This window comes from Pipistrellus kuhlii, unplaced genomic scaffold (assembly GCF_014108245.1).
Source record: "Pipistrellus kuhlii isolate mPipKuh1 unplaced genomic scaffold, mPipKuh1.p scaffold_m20_p_6, whole genome shotgun sequence".
NCBI lineage: Eukaryota > Metazoa > Chordata > Mammalia > Chiroptera > Vespertilionidae > Pipistrellus > Pipistrellus kuhlii.
Window position 1 is genome coordinate 57,497,943 of NW_023425562.1, and position 21,066 is coordinate 57,519,008.

The 21,066-nt window shown below is 41.9% G+C and overlaps 1 protein-coding gene across 1 annotated transcript in view; it reads right to left on the reverse strand.

Annotated features, from left to right (window-relative positions):
* DNAAF9 (dynein axonemal assembly factor 9) overlaps positions 1–21,066 on the reverse strand; it is a 128,379-nt gene that overhangs the window by 47,971 nt on the left and 59,342 nt on the right. The window contains exons 11-20 of the mRNA XM_036418223.2: positions 19,877–19,958; positions 16,515–16,551; positions 13,559–13,646; positions 12,328–12,404; positions 10,538–10,582; positions 10,132–10,177; positions 6,383–6,494; positions 5,563–5,633; positions 4,590–4,640; positions 3,890–3,977 (exon numbers count right to left, since the gene is read on the reverse strand). Coding sequence (XP_036274116.1) covers positions 3,890–3,977; positions 4,590–4,640; positions 5,563–5,633; positions 6,383–6,494; positions 10,132–10,177; positions 10,538–10,582; positions 12,328–12,404; positions 13,559–13,646; positions 16,515–16,551; positions 19,877–19,958 — 697 coding nt within the window. The remainder of the gene's footprint in view (positions 1–3,889; positions 3,978–4,589; positions 4,641–5,562; positions 5,634–6,382; positions 6,495–10,131; positions 10,178–10,537; positions 10,583–12,327; positions 12,405–13,558; positions 13,647–16,514; positions 16,552–19,876; positions 19,959–21,066) is intronic.

Consider the following 21,066-nt stretch of genomic DNA (forward strand, 5'->3'; position numbering starts at 1 on the left):
ATTTTCGAACTCATCATAATCTCAAACAGAGGCAGATTTGCCAAGACACTAATGACACCTAAGCTTCAAGACCCCTCACCTGCTTAAGCCCCCTTCTAAGGCCCTGAGAAGAGTCCCTAACCATTTTGTTATTTTTCCTTAAGAGAGCCCCAACTGGTATAAACTTCAAGCCTCACAACATTGACCTGAATCCAAAAATGGTGCAACATTAACACACAAGCCAGAGGAGACTCCTGTTTAAATTCTCCGTTCCTACTGAATTTTCTTCCTCCAAACTATCTCTGAATTTAAATTACATTTCCCTCAGGAACTAAGAAAGTATAAAAAAATCTAAGCTCTCAAAAGAGTGTGCCTAACAAGGCTCCAGAAACCCCTGGCTGTGCCCTTTATTCTCGTGTAGAGACCCTAGGATACACTGAATCTTGCTAGATAACTCAATACAATGCAAGATTATTTTTATACAAGGCCCTTTGCTAAGATGGTACAAACTAATTTGGCAAATATTCTCGACAAATATTATCATTGGCTCAACTATGAGAAAATACAAACACCTCTGTGTTGTGACCACAACCTGCCTTTATGACACTACAATCTTGCCCAAGGCTGAGAGCACTGTCACACGCTCCCTGCCCTCAACAAATGTCCCAGACTCTGCAGTCTTCTGCTGTTGCATGGAACAGAAATGTAGGGGCTGCAGCACAGGCACAGTAACACATGTTATCCCTTATCACTCCAGCATTTTGTGGAGCACCAGAACTCCCTGTGCTTTGTCTTTTATGTTAATGGAGGAGCAGGAGCCGGACCACTGATCTGAGGACAGAGAGAGGAATCTGCCACCAGACAGAATTATTTTCAAGAACAAATTACCCAGAAAGAGTATTTGCTTAGTGGAGGTTGAGAAATTTGTAGAGTAAGTCACAACTCACTTTCCCCAAAATGGCTATATCTAACAGGGAAAGAACAAAACACATTAAAAAATATTATTTTGAGGAAACCAAAAAGGAGCATGAGTCCCTTCCATAGTGTTTTTTATTGAAGCTATATTACTCTTTATTTCCTCTTGATTCTTACATAAGTTGTTGATTTTCTCATCCCTCCACTTTATGAACTGTATTACCCAAAAGGAGCATGAAATCCATGCAAGATAAACAAGGTTTGTGAGAATTTTATATAAGCAGAAACATTGCCAGAAAGGTAGAGAGAGTATGAAATGAGGTAGTTAGATCCCCAAAATTCTACTGGTAGAACCAGACTCATAAAAATACTCAGTTACAAAGTGTCATCTTCATGAAAAAGTTAGGATGGACCCCCCCACCCCCCCAAAAAAAGGGGGGGGGGAAGAGAGAGAAAGAGAGAGAGAAAGAGGAAGGATGACAGAGGTGTAGCCACTAGCCCAGAGGGAAAAACTAAGAGTTTAGGAGGGTGGAACTAAGGGCCCAGAGGGCAGAGATGAAATTCCTGGAGGACTATTTCCAGGCCTTGAAAACTAATTCAGGAACTGGAATTTGTCCAGCAGAATTTCCAAACTGTCTTGGGCTGGTGACTCCTTTTTATCTTCAAATTCCCTCCTTTCTGAACCAGAATATCTGTAACTGTTATCATATACCAATCCCATCTATTGGAAGGGCTGGGGCAGGTAACTTGTCTCTAATTTCACAAGTCCACAGATGGAGAAGAATTACTAGTATGTTCAGGAATGGTAATCAATGGATTACACCACAGAGCCTCATCTTTACCTGATTTAGATACTCTTTTTTAAAATTCTTTTTCTCCTTCAATTTTGAATGATAGCCTTTCTGGATAGAGTATTCTTAGACTCAGTCTCCTGGCCTGCATCCACTATATACTTCCTTCCATTCCTTTCTAGCCTGATGTATTTCTGTTGATAAATCATTTGATAATCTAATGGGAGATCCCTTGGAGGCAACTCTCTGTCTCTTTCTTGCAGCCTTTAAGACTCTCTCTTTGTCATTAGCATTTGTCATCGTAATTAACGTTGGTATGGGTTTTTGGTGTTCATTTTGTTTGGGACTCTCTGTGCTTGTGTGACTTTCTTCTTCCCCAAATCAGGTAAGTTTTCTGACATTTCTTCAAGTAGGTTTTTTAACCCTTGTTCTTCTTTTTGTCATCTGGCACCCCTATTATACGTATGTTGCTTTGTTTCATGTTGTCCAAAGCTCCCCTAGGCTCTCCTCTTGCCTTTTAATTTTCTTTCTCCAATTGCAGTTCAGATTGGATGTATTTTGCTGCCCTGTCTTCTAATTCACTAATTTGCATCTTTGTTTCTTTTAATCTGTTGAAACCTTCCATAGTGTTTTTTATTGAAGCTATATCACTCTTTATTTCCTCTTGATTCTTACATAAGTTGTTGATTTTCTCATTCCTCCACTTTATCAACTGTATTACCCTTATTCTGAATTCTTTTTCTGACAAATTATGTGCCTCCATTTCATTTAGTTCCTTTTCTGGTGATGTCTCATTTTCTTTCCTTTGGGAGTTGTTTCTTTGTCTCCCCATTTTTGTTCTCACTGAAGGATCTAGATGTCCAGATGCACTGGGACTATGAATGCAGCGGTGGGCTTGGTGGCAGGTTGCATGGTCACCAGGCCCAAAGTCAATGCATCAGGCTTTGTGGCAATTTGCGCACGGTTGTGGCCCCTGGGGTTGCTGTGTGAGGCACCCAGTGTTGTTGTGTAGGGCTTGGCTGCTCATAATCGGTTGTGGCACCTGGGGTTGCTGCATTGGGCTTGGTGAAAGCTAGCACAATCGTGGCATCCTGTGTTGCTGCGTAAGGCTTGGCTGCTTGTGCGTGGATGGGGCACCTTGGGTTGCTGCATAAGGCTTGGCTGTTCTTATGCAGATGTGGCACCAGGGGTTATTGCGTAAGGCTCGACTGTTTGCACATAAATGGGGTGCCCGGGGTTGCTGTGTAAGGCTTGGCTGTTTGTGTGTGTTGTTGCCTGATTTAGATAATTTTAATGAAAAGATTTTAGATTTTTGAGCTGGTGAGATTTAGGACTTGGAATGGTTACCAAAATGGGACAAGACCTTAGGCAGGAGTGAATATATTTTTCATGTGGAAGAGACATGAAGTGTAGAGCCAGAGGGTAGACTGTGGTAAGGAAGAAATTTAAGAGGAAAGATGATCTGAGTTGGCCTCCTCTAATCACAAGAGCCTTTAATAAGCAGAGTTTTCTCTGTCTGGTAACAGAAGAGGAATTCAGAGAGATGAAAGTTTGAGAGAAATTCAACAATGCAAGGGAGGTTCTCAGTTGCTGAGATGAAGAAATTACAGGTTAGGGAGCACGAGAAGGAGGAACGAAGAGTGGTCCTGGTTCACAGCCAACAATAAAATGGGACCTCAATCCTACAACCCAAAGGAACTGGATTCTTCCAGTAATCTGGATGAGCTTGGATGCTGGTTTTTCCCCAGCATCTCCAGATAAAAGCCTAGTTTGGCTGATGCCTTGACTTTGGCCTTATGAGACCCCAAACATGAATCTAGCCAAGTCCACGTGGACTTCTGACCTATGCAACTGTGAGATAATAAATGTGTGCTGTTTTAAGATATTAAATTTGTGGTAATTTGTTACACATAGAAAACTCATCCAAGTTTTGTTTATGTCCACAGATTCTATTTCTGGAAATGTTGCTACTCTAGCCCATTCTGAGGGCAACCCTCAGCTAGCAACAAGATCCAGGTACAGTTCTGGGGCCAGCCCTTTCTAGCACAAGTTTCTTCGTCTGTAAAATGGATGGATCAAAGAAGAAAAGCTGTAAAAAAACACTTATACATCATTACTAGTAAAGTCTTTTCAAATATCAGATGTATTATGAATCATAACATCCATGCCAATACCTGTAAAAGAGGGACCAAGATATAGCTCACCTTCCTCAGGCCAAGACTGTGCATTGCTGGAATAAAGATATGCTCCTTCTCCTCCTGTTAGAAAAGTTCCCAGAAAACACTCATCTCCCTTTAAAAACAAACAAACACAAAGAACAGTTCAGTCATAGCATCAATATTCACAGAATAAAAACTCTTATCCAAGTTTGTCTACAAAAGTCGCCGAGTCAGTTTCAAATATACCCAACTTATTCCACCATCTTTGGCTTTGCCCAGATCTTTGTCATGTTACTGGAATCCTTTTACTTGTGCTGATAAAAACAATGCAAGGTCCTCTCTGAGTCCAGGCACCAAAGCTTGCAATGCCTGTTTATATTGCAATAGATTTATCTCTACCAAAGTCAGCTATTCTTGGCCTAAAGGTTGACCTTTCAGCTCCATATGCCAATCTGAAATCTGTTTTTAATAGTACTGGAAGATTAAAATAAAAAACAAAGCAAATAAACAAACAAACAAAAAACCCCACAAAGTCTAAATAGCAGAAAAAATCCTTCTAATTGTGTACCCCATAAAATGGTCATTTCTAGAACTCTGCTAGGAAGAATGCAAACAGGAATGGAGACAAAGAGATACAGATCCTTTAGATTAGCCTTAAAATGAGACATTTTAAGTTATTTTTATATAAGTTATTTACATTTTATTTTGATTAGGTGTTAACATTAAGAATAAGAAGGCTACTTACCTTCACTGCTTGCTGGGCTTTCTCAGACAATTTTACTTCATTATCTTCTACCTGTGAGCAAAAGAAGTATAGATTTTAAAATACTACTTCAAAGTAAAAACTCTGCTAGGTGTCTCTCACCCCCTATTATACCCATGGGTTGGAATATTTCTAGGAGACTGACTGAGCAGTCCCTCCACTAAATCCAGTTTCTCAGATCTTGACCACTGGCAGAGTTGGCTGCTGGTCATCAAAACTCAGAGCCCAGGGTCATGATGGGCTCCCTCACTGGAACCTGAGGTTCAGCTAAATGAGCCTGTGATATATGGAAAGGATATGCTAGTCTCTACTTATACTTCACTTCTGAGAAAAACACTATTATCAGGGATAAAGGGAGGAGAATATATTAAGATATTTTGAGTGTTTTTTCATTTAAACCTGTTCATATTGAGATTAATTCTTGCTCTTCACTATCCATGTCAGAATTATGGCAACAGGATATAAAGAGCTTCTAAAATGGTCACTCATTTAGATCATTACCAGACTCACTGCTGTCTGTATTCCAAGGCACTAGTATTTTAGAGCAAGTCCCACCAATGAAAATGTGGGACTTGCTTTTCACACATAGAGAGACACTGCTGTACAAATTCAGTAGCAAACATTCTAACCACAGAAGGGAGCAACCCTGGACAAGGTGGTCAATTTCTAAGCCTCAGTCTCCTTATCTGTAAATTGGGGATATTAATTTCTTCTTTCCCCAAATTTAATAGGGACCCGGATAACTTTGTAGTTCCCTCCTTTGGAACTTTTCCAAGATTATGAGAGTTTAAGAAACTAGATTTGTTTGTATAAAGAGAAAGCTGAGATAAAAAGCTTCCATTCCTGAAAGTAGCTAGTTTAGGATCTGACAAGACCCAATGAAAAGGCTCTTCCTCAAATGCTCTCCCCATTTTCTCCCCATTTACGTCCATTTCACCTGATGAATGACACTAACCAGCCAGGAACAGAATCTGGGTATGGCAGCTGTCAGGACTATGGAGCTGGTTTCTGTGTTAACAGTGCCATCTGTAGGAAGATCACAGACATGCAGGTTACTGTCTACCACCTGAGCCTACCTTGCAGTCCCCAGATAACTACACCCTTCCTCTTCTCAGGATGAATTTGATGTCCTCAGGAAATGAAAACTTCCTCATCAGAGGGTGTGTGTAGGGAGACTAATGAAAATTTCCCCCATGTGATTAACTCTGTTAGTTTTTACAACAAATAGACACATTTAAATGAAGAATTCTAGAAATTAGTCCTTTTTATCTATACCTTTAATTTTTATCAAGGTAGTACAGATGTGTACATATTAAAAATCAAACAAAACATTATCAGACTCATCCTACCATCCCTGGATATTATAATTTTCTAGAATTTTTTGTCAACATAATGGGTAATAAAAGGAATCTAATTATTGTTTCAAACTGTTTTTTCTTGACTACTAGTAAGACTACATATTCATATATACATATATGTGAAGATTATATATATATATATATATATATATATATATATATATATATAAAACTGTTTTGTTTTCTATTTCTGTGATCTGCTTGTTCACATTTTTTGTCTATCTACCATTGGATAGCTTGTCTTTTTCCTATTAATTCATAAGAGTGCTTCATAAATTGGAATATATATACCCTTTGTTGATCATAAATATTCTAATATTTCACTAGTTGATTGCTGGTGTTTTGACTTCACTTATGGCTTACTTTTCTCCCCACCAAAAGTTCAAGCTCTGCTTTCCAGAGACCATATACACTTACCCTTTTCTTTAACCAATATCTGAGATGTCAAAAATGATTCTGAGAAGACCACAGATCCTAAGCTCCCCCTTCCTCCCAGCAAATCAGGAATGTCATAGACAGTCATACAAGCCTGTATCAAATTAGAAAATAGAGTTATACCAATTGTCAGTTTTAAACCTTCAGGGAGAGACTCATAAGAAACAGACCACAAAATACTGCTTTCAGGTACATTTCAAAAGAAAATTGGAGAGTTTCTAAGAAAAACTCAAGTTATCTGGAAATATGTCTCAGAACTGGGAGATGACTTAAAACACAGGCTTCCCTGCAATTGCTGCTGCTGCTTCTTTTAAAGATTTTAAATTGATTTTTAGAGAGAGAGGAAGGGAGAGGGAGAGAAACACAGACCAGTTACCTCCTGCATGTTCCCTACTTGGAATCGAACTAGTAACTTTTTGGTGCATGGGGCTACACTTAGCCACCCTGGGCAGGGCCGAATGCTTCTTGATCAGATACACTCTAGAGTTAGAATAGTATCTTTATGTTTCTATAAATTCCCTCACATTGCTTATCCTCCTTAAGAGGCAAAATAATAGCCTTTCTTCTTTCTTTCTTTCTTTTTTTTTTTTAAAAATAGTTTTGTTTATTTCAGAGAGGAAGGGAGAGGGAGAGAGATAGAAACATCGATGAGAGAGAATCACTGATTGGCTGCCGCCTACATACCCCCTACTGGGGATCTAGCCCACAATCCAGGCATGGGTCCTGAACTGGAATCGAACCTGGATCCGTCAGTCTGTAGGCCAATGCTTTATCCACTGAGTCAAACTGGCACAGGCTTCCTTTTTTTTTTTTTTTTTTTTTAAAATATATTTTATTGATTTTATACAGAGAGGAAGGGAGAGAGATAGAGAGTTAGAAACATCGATGAGAAACATCAATCAGCTGCTTCTTGCACACCCCCGACTGGGGATATGCCCGCAACCAAGGTACATGCCCTTGACCGGAATCAAACCCGGGATCCTTCAGTCCCCAAGCCGACGCTCTATCCATTGAGTCAAACCGGTTCTGGCAGGCTTCCTTCTTAACTGTGACTAGTCCCCAACCGTTTAGAGTTGGAAGTGTTTCCGTACACTCACAAACTCATAAGATCCCAGCACGTCTACACCTTTATCAATTCCTTCTTTGGTACAAGTTCAAGTTCTTAACAGATCTGGAAGGTGATTCATTTGGTATTTATACATGTCTTCATGGATATATTGGGGTATATGTCACCAGCTGCAAATGTGACCTTCAGAACCCAGAAAACAAAAAGATAGCCATTCAAGCTTTTACGGAAAGACAAATAAAAATAAAGGCTTCAGTAGGCTGGAAGAAAAACACCACCACACTGGAGCAACTCAGAGAAGCTCCTGAGCAGCTGGTAACAAAGCTCCAAATTACCACTTAAAACTAGTGAAAATGGAACAATTCTGGGGGAATCTAGCAGAAATGCAGAAAATGGTAGGAGCCAGGGTCTGGATGATCATGACAATGGTGAAGGACGTGAAATAGTCCCCTCATGGCCTGACGTGGTTGAACAGCCAGGTGCAGAGCTCCTGAAGCCATTATTGTGCTAACTTGGGACCCTGTTCCATCCTCAGGACAGAGACAAAAGACTGAGAGGTCTTAAAGGAATTGCTAGATTTTAAAATAAAGTAAAAAAGATGGCTGAAGAGTTGGAAAGAAGAAAACCACAATTAAAGCCAGAGTCCTCATTTTTTATGTTGCCACAATAAAAGGATGTACATAAGGGACAGGTAGGCTTTTATATTTTAGTTAACTTTCTGATTAGGCTTGACAGTGAGAAGGTTTATTTAAATCTGTTTCAAAGAACTCTGAACATTTGAAGACACAGAACCTTCCTGGGCTACATGGTTCCTCTTAGGTGACAATGGAACCTCACTTCTTTTTAAAAAATATATCTTTATTGATTTCAGAGAGGAAGGGAAAGGAAAAGAGAGATAGAAACATCAATGATGAGAGAGAATCACTTTTTGGCTGCCTCCTGCACATCCCCTAATGAGGATCAAGCCCGCAACCCAGGCATGTGCCCTTGACCGGAATTGAACCTGGGACCCTTTATTTCGCAGGCTGATGCTCTATCCACTGAGCCAAACCAGTTAGGGCAGAACCGATGACAAATCCTGTGGACTCCTCATACCTCTCTTTCATATTTAGTTTCTGCTATTGAGGAAGGGGCGAGAGAACATTAAAAAGAATACATGTAACAAAGTTTTAAAAAAATAACAATAAATTAATAAAAAGACATTATGTACTTAGAAACATGTGGCATGTGGAGAGAAAAAGATGTAAAACACAGTCCCCATCTTCAGAAAACATTATAATATATAGCTGGAGACACAAGAGCATTCTTATACAAAAACATCATATGTTAATACAGAATTACTCCCTGATATATGTAGCACAAACTATCAGAATTATAGAAATACAGCACTTATAGGAAGAATCAATAGGAAAGCTTGGAGAGAAGGCAGAACTTCCTTCCAGCTTGGAATGGAGGACAGGATTTGGATGGAAAGCACCAACTTCCCATCTCTTCTTTCTCATTTCATTAGCTGCTATGGAAAGCATATTGAACATAACAGTATGATTCTACTGGACTTCTAATCACCTGTTTCTATGCAAAGCACCTTCCAGAGCACTGCACAAGTCTAAGAGAGAAGCCATGGAGTTTAAAGTCTAGCAAGGAGATAAAGTACTATCACCCAAATATCAGAAAGCATTTCCCAGCATCCTGATGATGTCATGAAAAAGCCTCAATTAGTTCTAAAAGAACATTGACATAAAACAGAAATTACTAGCAACTTTAAAAAAATTAAAGATGAGATAACACTATAGATGAGATAACACTACTGTGTTTCTCCCGGTGATGGTGGTGGACATGCAGTTACATAAACTCATCCACAGCTGCCCACCTAGTTCCAAGTGACCAAAAAGCTCATTGGAATTAAGGCTCAAGCAATAGCTGTAAAATAGACTCAAGGTATAACTTGTGCCCATATATATTACAGCCAGAATCTTGGCTGCATGTCCACCATCCACTCATGAATTGCTTGCCAATCTTCTCATCAGGAAGCACTGGGGTAAATGGAGGACTTAGCCTGTGTCTGGGAGCAACTAGTCTAGAAACTTTGGCTCCCCTAGGCCACAGCAGCCCAGCCAAGAACCAATATTTTTGTATCATTAAACCATTCCCCTGGCCTATCAATGTGCCCCCAGCACAGAGGCAGGAAAGCTCTGCTTTATTTCACTTCTCTAGAAAGTCAGGACCCTGTTTTTTTTTTTGTTTGTTTGTTTCATTTCACAGGCCCCTTTTAAGGGTATTAACACAGGCACTGGAATAGTTTAAAGCCAATGAAAACTTCTCGGACAATGTTGAGGCAGGTTTGTTTTCAGCTCACATTTTCACATGAGGGCAGAACAATCTCAGCCAATTGGAGGAAGCCTTCTGGACCTTAGGAAGTCTTAGCCCCTAGATCAGACTCTGCACCCGAGGGAACCTACATATGGGAGGGTGGACGAGTGGGCGTGGCATAGCTGCCTGGGCACCCTCAGAAAGCATAGCCGCACTGCTATGGCAGCCGGAACAGTTTTGAGAATAGAACAGTTTTCTCGGGGAAGGGATGGGCTGCCTAAGACTCCCACCTCATCCCTGTAGAAGTCCCTCTATAGGCCATTCCCAGCCTGCTGACCTGTTAGATATCTCTTACCGTCTTCACAAAGTATAAGCTATCTTCACTGTCCAGAGGCACAATTCTAGAAAATGAAAGAAATGGAAGAGACACTGAACATTTTCAAAGCTCTCTTTTTTTCAACTTAGCAGCAACCTACAGACCCAGATTTCTCTCAGGGATTTTTAAAAACACTGGGTTACATGTATGCACAATTAGAATCTAGGCCACTTGGAGAGAAATGGATCCATTCCCAGCCTTCATCCCTCAGTGTTTCAGTAGGAAGCACTCAGGGTACAGGGTCTCAGCTGACCACAGCCAGCCTCGGGCCCAACCCTGAGAATCGAGAGAAGACAACCCACATAGGCAGTCACAAGTTAACCTTTTTCCTCTTTTTGCTTCTAAAACTTGCTTAAAGATGGATACACCACGAACATACACTTACCTTCCCTGATTATTCACAGCATGAATATGAAAAGCCATCTTGGAGCTGTAGACCCAAAACAAAACAAAACAAAACAAAACAAAAGTCAGTAGGCTCTTGCTGACCCCTGAGCTGGAGTCCTCCCCAGACACCTGCTGCTGCAGTGCACCTGTGCAGGGCCCTCCCAGCACACTGGCCAAGTGTGGGGCCAGCATCTAACTCCTGTCATAGCCCCACCTCTGTGCAGATTCTCAGGGCTGTCTTGGACAGAGCAGAAGAGAACCATGTGACAGGACTGTTGCCCCCTGCAGTCTGGGAGTGACTTTCTACTGACCCAAGGGCTCCTGCCATGCTGTCCTGAACCTCCTCCTCATTCACCACTTTTGGGTCAAGACTCTCCTCCCTTTGCTTGGTGTTCTCTCTTTGTTCCTTCTCCAGCTGGAGTGGTACACTCAGGCCTAGGGATTGAGAGGTGGCCTGCCTGGAAAGGCTGAGAGATTCAGGCAAGGCCCTGAGGAAAGGAGGATGATGATACAGAGAAGACTCCACTGCAACAGCAGCTAAAATATACACACCCAATCACTCCACAAGGTGAGAGGATGAGGAAACAGATGCACAGAGCTCCCTATTTTGTCCAAAGCCACACAGCTGGAAAGCAAACTTAGGCTACCAGGGAAAGATAGTCCAGGACAGTGCAAGGCCTTAAGGAAACAAACTTCCCTTCTCCCTTCCTTCTCATGGCCAGAGTTACAGGACTCAGAGGACCAGGGAAAAGGAGACCTGAATAAGCCTAAAACCTTGCACCAAAGGACCTGGTTCTTTCTTCTACTCTGGAAGTGCAGAAATAGGATTTTTCTTGTCAGATCAATTGACTGACTTACCTTTCTAAATGTTCTTTCTCACTACCCAGTGCTCTGGATTAAGATAATGTGAGGCATCTGAGCAGGTGGCTCAGTGGTTGGCTATTTCCCCACACACCAAAAGATTGCTAGTTCGATTCCCATCAGGGTACCTGCCTGGGTTGTGGGCTCGATCCCTGGTAGGGGGAATGCAGGAAGCAGCTGACTGATTTATCTCCCTCTCCTTTCCTCTCTCTCTCTCTCTTAAAATCAATATAAAAGCTTTTTTTTTAAAAAAAAGTGGTCCTCATATGGGACAGTGGGTTAAGTTGACTGGGCTACACATAGATCCACTGTGATGTGCCAGGAGATGTGTGAGGGAAGACTCCTAAGGAAGCCAAATTCCCAGAGTGTCTAGATCCTGGGACACAGCCAGGCTCAGGTTTTCTACATTTGAGAGGCAGATAAAGCAGTGAGTGTCTTCACATGCCCAGGACCCCTGACCCTAACATACCTCACCACTCCTGTTCCCAGATTTATCTTTCTAACGTCTGAACTAGGTTTGCCATGTCTCCAATAGTTCCAGTACTGATCTGCCTCCTATTCCAGTGTCAAGACATGCTTTCTCATACAATTCCTCCTTCTTTGGCTCCTTGGCCTCTCAAAGCTCTGATCACTCCTCTGGGTCTTTATAAAACAGACATTAAAAAAAAAATTCCTGTCGAAACCGGTTTGGCTCAGTGGATAGAGCGTCGGTCTGGGGACTGGAAGGTCCCAGGTTCGATTCCGGTCAAGGGCATGCACCTTGGTTGTGGGCACATCCCCGGTAGTGGGTGTGCAAGAGGCAGCTGGTCGATGTTTCTCTCTCATCGATGTTTTTAGCTCTCTATCCTTCTCCCTTCCTCTCTGTGGAAAATCAATAAAATATATTAAACAAAAAATTCCTTATAGAAAGTATCAACCATTGCTTACCGTAGGGCTGCCTTATACTGCATCAACTCAAAGAAATCTAACTCAGATCCCATGGTCTGCTCAGCTACTTCCTTGGCCTATAAAACCAATAAAAACCAGAAACAATTAGCTTTCAGAGCAGGAAAACACACATCACTGAAAGAAAGAGCTCTTCTAGCATTTGGCCAGGACAACGCTGTGCCCCTCCCCTCTACGTGGCTCCTTTGTACACATCAATAGATTAAAGTGAAACACCATGTTAAGGGGAACTGGTGTCAGCTTTCTTCAGGCTGGGTTCACAGGAAACACTTCATTCAGGCAGGTGGGCACTGGAACTTGATCTCCTAGGGAGCTGTAATCAGCTGAGATGGTGTCTTTGTGAGGTCTGGAAATGTGCTTTTTCCTCCCCCTTCCTCTGGCCCTAGGGGAGGGAAGCCTGCCCTCAGAGATTCTGCCCAATGCTAAGAAGATTCAAATACCTAGAGTTACAAAAGATTAGCTAAAAAACAAAGGTGTGAGAACTGAGGTCTGCACCAAACCCAAGTCAGTATGAGGGATTCAAGTTGACTGAGGAGGGAGATGGCAAGGAGCTGGTGACTATGCTACAGTCTCTCTGCTATCTACATCATACACAACCTTTCCAATGTCAAATGGCTTCCTTCAGGAAAGGTCCTATTGGCATGGGGAGGCATCAAGCTGACTCTTCTCATCTCCTGACTGGGTCAGATATAGGAATCCAACTCAGCAGGGCAGGTTAACCGCAAAACAGCAAGGAAGATACGGTCAGAGCACGAGAGCACGTGTGCTTGTCTAGGAAAGGCAAGTCAGATTTTCTAATCTTCAGTTACACTGAATTATAGGAAATTAAACTATGTAGCTCAAAATAAGCTTACCTAATTTTATTAAAACTCACAGAATAAGATATATATATTTAAACTTTTTAAAAAACTATTAAGTAAAATAATATGCTATAGAATGTTTTTTCTTTAACACAACCAGATATTTACAAAGAAGTGATTAAGGTAGTTGTCATTCATGACAAGGGCAGCTTGGTCACAGGCAGTGCAGGCAGCACAAGCTCAGCACTTTAAATGCGTCTCTGTCTGGTGCCAGCTCCACAGAGGCCCAAGCTCACATAAAACCGAGAACTACAAAGTGTCCAAAAACAAACCAAACAACTCCCACCCAGATGGATAGGAAGTTTCACATTAAAATAACTTCTATGGAAAGAGAAATATGGTACTTAAATTACCTTTGTTAGACTGGAAGTTTTAGCATAACATGCAATGCCAGCCAAAACAGCCTCAATAACAGCAGCATATACCTGTGACAAGAGCCTACTTTTAAAACAAAAAAATATGTGTTAACTACAGCATTACAAGGTTTCATCAAAAGCTGCATGCACAAAAATGACATTCCCTATGGGACTGATTTTTAAATAGAATGAGAAGTGAAAAATAGGAACCTACTGATTTCTAAACCTTTTAAAAGCCATGTGCCCCATCTGATTTATACTTTTCTTTGTTAAATTATGATAAGAAAAGCCAGCTCTCATTAATTTTGCTCAAAACACCAACCTTCCCTGTTTGTAATCCAACAGAAGAAAAGTATGTGGGCTCCATGACCCCTCCACGTGCAGGAGCAGCCGCCCCAGGACCCTGAAGCCCTTCAGTGTCATGGTCCGGATCTGCTGCTTTTCCGGAGACCAAATGCACCACACCTGCATGTCCTCTCCCCAGGACTGCTAAAGGCTGACTGCTCTGGAACCTCAGGGTGGGAGACCAGGGGGCAAGGGAGATTGCTCTGGGGAGAAGATGAGCTCCACTTAAGTTCAAATGAACAGATACAGACCACTTTCTAGGCAGCTTACCTGATCTAGAGACTACAGAATGCTTCTGATGGGGAGCATTCCCCACCTAAAGCACTTCCTCACCAATCTTGCTCTTTCTTTGATTTTTCACTTTCCAAAGTCATTGCCAGACTTGGACTGCTACCAGTGTCCCCAATCTCAGGATTTTGGGACAGATAATTCTCTAGACACTGCCAAACGTCCTCATGGGGCGGGGGCTGGTGGGAGTGATACAGTTAAATTGTTCCTGGTTGAGAGTCACTGCTTCAGAGGAAGGAGACCCAGAATCTCATTAGGATAATTACAGAGAAAAGAGGCTCATCCGCCAGGTCCTGTAAGGCAAGGGAGATGGCTAGTAAAGAGGTGACAAGGCCTTCCCTAAGAATATGTCTATTTTTAAGCCTTAGAAAGAGGTAAAGGAAGGTGACAGGAGTTTGAAAGGAGGAATGAACACAGAAATGATCTGGTCTAATGCTCTCATCTTATAGAAAAAGCAAGTAGGCCTCTGGAGGTGAAATAAGTTGTCCAAGGACACAGAAAGTTAATGGCAGACCCAGACTCAGGTCTGCTCTCAGCCTGGTGCTTTCCCCAGTGCCACACCACACTGCCAATTTCCTCCATGGCTCCCTAACCACGCCTCGGCATTGTAGGTAAGAGATTTGAGTTGGGTAGAAGGAAAAGGAACAGAAAAAGTACACATAACAAAGTGACGGCTCCAAGAGTCATATCCAGAGGACTGGCAAGGTGACATCAGAGGAGGACATACTAAGGCATGTCCTGGTAGGAAGGGCCCAGTAGGGATACTGCCAATGAACTTGGCCACTTCTAGGTAAAGCCAGAACCCTCCACATCTCAACACTAAGGTTGAAGCTTTATAGAGGCCAACACAAAAGGTATATAAAGATAATCTTCCTCCCTACCCAACACAGCTTGATTCAAACACCATACAGTACTAATATTGATCAGGTCTCCCCCCCCTGTTTGGCCCTCAGAAAAGAGATCAATACAAAGCCACTGAGATACTAATAGGGCCTGGATAGGAGGTCTGAGACCCATGACAAGGGAATGGCCTGCTTTGTGCCTGAGTCATGCTGCTCTTGCCATTACTGGGACACCACAAGGCCCAAGTTCCACCAGTCCCCTGGTGTGCGCCCAAGCACCCCTCAATACCAGTGCGTGAAGCTGGGCACCAATGGATATGGATTAGGTGAAATGTCTAAGGCCCAGTATAAGGACCCAGTGCAATAGCTAAGTACAGCTGGCACAGAAGCACAAGCAGGTAGAAAGCAAGACTATACATACCCACCAACCTATCAGAATGTGGTTGACTTGTTGGTAAAGTGAAGAAAACCTCCCCCTCCCTCCACACAAATGCATAAACACTATAATTTTACTACTACAAAAAACCTAAAGATATAATTTTTTTAAAAATCCAGAAAAAGATACATTAAGATACTATTGTGTAGTGACTAAAAGGAAAAATTATGGAGGATCTTATTTTATTTTTTCCAAATTTTCTGTAGTGTGATTACCTTCTAAAAAGAAGAGACACCAGATCTCTTAGCTTTCTCTCTCCTCACATGAACATGGAGGAAAGGCCACGTGAGAAAGCAACTCATAGAGAGAGGCTTCACCAGAAACCAAGCCAATCAGCACCTAGATCTTGGACTCCCAGCCTCCAAAATTGTGAGAAAAAAAGTTCTGGTTGTTTAAATCACCCAATCTGTGATATTTTGCTGTGGTAGCCCAAGTAGACTAATACAAGAATTATGAGTTAATTTCCCGTTTTTGATTTCCTACTATATGTGGGGGGAGAGAAGTCAACATTAGGACCTTTCTATGGCTGCACAGCCTGATTTCAGACCTGAATTCTGTTTCGTAAGTCTGAGTGTCAAACCCAGAATAAATACGACTCAGACCAGAGAGGGCTTCATACAGATTCTCCTAATGGATTCAGGATGTTTTATTTTTAGGAAAGCCCCAATAAAAAATGCACTATGTAGAAAACATATTAAGAAAAGTTATGCCATTTAAATGTACGGATGGTATGGGGGGGCAATGGTATATGTACACAGATAATTTAATTTAAAAAAAATTAAAAAAGAATAAATGCACGGATGTGCAGGTAGGAAGCCTCTGAGTTTTGGAAAGCAGGCAGATGGCAAAGTTGGCAGGCTCTCCAGCCTGCACTCCCAGCTGATAGGGGCTAGGAACCTCTGGGGAAATTACACAGCTCTGCTCACCTCATAAAGCAGATGTCCTACCCACTGCTGATCTCAAAAGGAAGCAGACAGGATAGTCCAACTTCTGAGTAACTCAACTTTGAAAAATAAAAAATAAAATAGAAATGAAGACTTACATTTGTTCCGTTTTCTTGGGCAGCTTGTTGTCATCACCTGTGAAAGAGGATCTAATAAGAATGTGATAAGATCACAGGAGATGCAAACACTACAAGCTAGAATTTCTTAATTTAATTCACAGGAGATGTCAAGAACTACTTTCCCCCACTTTTAGTTAAATATTGTACAAGCACAAACGATGGCAAAACCTAGCTTCTCTCAGTATCCTCCTGTACACCCTGACAATGATTTTGACAACCCAATCAGTATCACTACTAATTCCCAAAGAAGACACAGAATCTTAGGCTCTGGAAATGTTTTCGCTTTCATTTTAATTTTTTAAAATTAGGGGGTATAAGTAAGCAGGTTCAGTTCTGCCTATTAATTTCCTTAATTATCGGACCTAAGTCATGCTTCTTTCAGAGTTTTCTGGCTCATGTAACAACATCCAGGAGAAAACTTGGTTTCTGATGTTCTGTGGAGCAGTGCTGAGATCCTCATTCATTCTAGAGCAGTGTTTCCCAACCTTTTTTTGGCCATGCCCCACCTAACCATGTCTACAATCCTGATGCCCCTCATGATATATAATTCTTATTTTTAAAAAAGTGAACTATTCTCATGGAGGAAGCCTAAAAGGTGATTAATTTGGTCTAAACAAGCTTCCAAAGAAAATAGCATCCATGAAAGAGAAAAATAAAAGAACGAAAGGACAGTTGAAGTACTAAGGAAAAAAACATTAAGGAATTGTTTAAAAAATAATCCTACCTAATAAAAGAGTAATATGCAAATTGACCATCACTCCAAGACACAAGATGGCCCACCCCCATGTGGTCAAAGATGGCTGCCCTCATGTGGACACAAGATGGCCACCACAAGAAGGCCTGTAGGTGAGGGCAGTTGTGGGCAGTTAGGGGTGATCAGGCCCTGCAGGGGAGGGCATTGTGGGGGGGACCCAGGCCTGCAGGGGAGGGCATTGTGGGGGGAGACCAGGCCTGCAGGGGAGGACAGTTGCGGGGTGGAGTCAGGTCTGCAGGGGAGAGAAGTTGGGGAACCAGGACTGCAGGGGAGGGCAGTTAGGGGGACTGGGCCTACAGAGGAGGACAGTTGGGGGCGATCAGGATGGCAGGGGAGGGCAGTTAGGGGTGACCAGGATGGCAGGGGAGGGCAGTTAGGAGCAATTGATCTGGCTGGTGAGCAGTTAGACGTCGATCAGGCTGGCAGGGGAATGGTTAGGGGGTGATCAGGCTGGCAGGCAGAAGCGGTTAGGGGTAATCAGGCAGAGGCAGGCAAGCAGCTGAGAGCCAGCAGTCCTGGATTGTGAGAGGGATGTCCGACGGCTCGTTTAGGCCCGATCCCACCAGGATCAGGCCTAAACGGGCAGTCGGACATCCCTCAAGGGGTCCCAGTTTGGAGAGGGTGCAGACTGGGTTGAAGGACCCCCTTCCTGTGCATGAATTTCATGCACTGGGTCTCTATTAATAATATAAAATTATATTTAAAAAGGTTTAATCTCCAATATCTACAGACAGCTTATACAACTTAATAAAAGGAAGATGAATGACCCAATTAAAAAAATGGGCAATGGATCTAAATAGATCTTCTCAAAAGAAGACAGAAGGAAGACCAAGAGGCACATGAAAACATGCTCAAAGTCATTAATTATCCAAGAGATGCAAATCAAAACAATGCGGTACCATCTCACACCTGTCAGAATGGCCAACATCAACAAATCAACAAACGACAAGTGTTGGCGAGGTTGTGGAGAAAAAGGAACCCTAGTGCACTGCTGGTGGGAATGTAGACTGGTGCAACCACTATGGAGAACAGTATGGAGCTTCCTCAATAAACTGAAAATGGAACTCCCATTTGACCCAGTAATCCCACTCCTAGAATATATCCCAAGAAACTAGAAACACCAATCAGAAAGGATATATGCACCCCTATGTTCATAGCAGCACAATTTACAATAGCTAGGATTTGGAAACAGCCTAGGTGCCTATCAGCAGATGATTGGATCAAAAAACTATAGTACATCTACACCACAAGTGTCAAACACAAGGCCCGCGGGCCAAATCCGTCCCACCAGGCCTTGCAATGTGGCCCGCACTGCGCTGTCATCACTGCACTCCGCTGCGTTTCCATCACAATGACAGTTTATGACTGTTCAGTAAACCATTTGGCCCGCGATTTAGGCTGGATTTTAGATTTTGGCCCCTTCTCTGATTGAGTTCGACACCCCTAATCTACACAATGGAATATTATGCTACCATAAAAAAGAAGAAATTCTCATCATTTGCAGCAACCTGGATGGAATTAAAGAACATCATGCTGAGTGAAATAAGCCAGTCAATGAAAGAGAAACACCACATGACCTCACTCATGTATGGATGATAAAGAACATTATAAACTGAAGAACCAAAAGATAGATATAGAGACAGTAAAGCAACAAGCAGACTGTTAAATTACAGCGGGGAGGGTAGGGAGATCTGGGGTAGATAAGAGATCAACCGAAGGACTTGTATACATGCACATAAGTACAACCAATGGACACAAAACTCTGGAGAGGGAGGGCATGTATGGGAGGGGGGTGTGTGGGCAATGGTATATGTACACAGATAATAATTTAATAAAAAATAAATAAAATGATATAAAAATAGCAAATAAAGTCCCAAATATGTAATAAAGAACTGAAATGCCACAATATATGTCATAATATATATTTATATATTGTATATGAGGCCCCTAGAACCATAAGAAATGCAAAAAATTCACTGTTAATAACTCATCCTTGAATTGCCCCCCCTTAAAAATCAAACTGCCCCCCCAAGGGCATGTGCCCCATGTTGGGAACCACTGTTATAGAGGTTCTTCTCATTGTCTCTTTGGATGTCTATAGCTTCTGGTTACCCCAGCAAGGTGAGCAGCCCTACTCAGCTTTCTGGATGGACCCACAACATGGATCCCTTGCTCCTGTCAATGTTCTTAGTTCCTGGGTATCTTTCCTCAATGGCCTTTTTCCACTTTCCTCAAAAACAGCTGAGTGGGCACCTGGCTGAGTCATCCAAACTCTCAATGCAACCCACACCTCCTGTTACCTCCAACTAGGACTTACTCATCTTTGCCTTCCCTCTGATACTGAGCACCTGGCCTTACACATGGTTAGACCTAATATATACTGAGCCAATAGTTTTTTTCTCCTGAGATATATACTGCGAGAAATGTGTTAAGCACATCAACCCTCCAACTGCAATCAGAGAGGGAGTTTGGAGGGCTACAAATTGGGCATCACAAACTTCTAAGCAAAGCAGTAAGTCATAAGTCCACTTCTGGTTCATGGGAGGGACTATTCAAGTTGATAAGAAGATGACTTATAGGGACTTACCCAAGTAAGGAACATGAGTAGCTCCAAAAAAGTATGTTCTTGAACAAGCAAGGGGTCCCTTTGGTGAGACGCACTGTACCACCTGGATATCAGAAAAAAGTAAAAGTGAAAAAGGAGTAGGGATTTAGGTGTGAATGACTAGAGAAACAAAAAGTGTACTAGTCAATGAAAATCATTTTTATTTGATCTACAGGTAATTTATTATTTTCTTAAAGGCAAAGGGTAAAAGATCACTTTTAAAAGTTGTTTTTCCAAAGGTACCTTGTGTGTGTGTGTGTTTTTTTAACTTTAGCTATATTATGAGGTGGTTATTGGGTACTCAGCCTGCAATGCTAATGAATTCACATCTTAGGGGAAAAAAAGAAGAAGAAAAATTGCCAGATATGGCATATCAGGTAGCAGGAACTAAGGTAAATAGGCTTTAACATAAGGATTTATATTGATCTGACAGGGAGTTGGGTTATTATGTTTAATGTTTTCTGTAGCTGCAGTTGCCAGGGGCTTTAAACTTCTCTAGTGTCATTGTATTTATCTTCCCTGTTGACTTTGAGTTTCCATAAGAACTCCTCGTTGGACATTGTGCACCCTTTCTTTTTTATTTTTTTTAATTTTTATATATTTTATTGATTTTGTACAGAGAGGAAGGGAGAGAGATAGAGAGCTAGAAACATCGATGATAGAGAGTCATCAATCAGCTGCCTCTTGCACACCCCCCACTGGGGATATGCCTGCAACCAAGGTACATGCCCTTGACCGGAATTGAACCCGGGACCTTTCAGTCCCCAAGCTGACGCTCTATCCATTGAGCCAAACCGGTCCCGGCTGTGCACCCTTTCTTTACAAAGCAGCAAGATCCCAAGAGCTTGCCCATTCATGTAGTCCTATATCCCCTATTGACTTGGAGACATATCTGGAGTCTCAGTCCAGAAGTAATTAGGTTTCATGTTCTCCAAACTACAACTTAAAAATAATAGCGCCCACTTCCCAGCTTTCTTGATTGTCAAAAACATTCTGAAAATACTTAAAATTCCATTATAATAGCACAGATTTATAATCTTTAGAGTCACATTTCAGTTTGCTTCCCTTAAAAGAATTTAGCTGACAATATACGATCAAAGGCAAAAATCTGCTCCCTGACACCCTCAATAAAAGGGCTGTGATCCTCAAGGTTTATGCCCTGAAATGTAAGA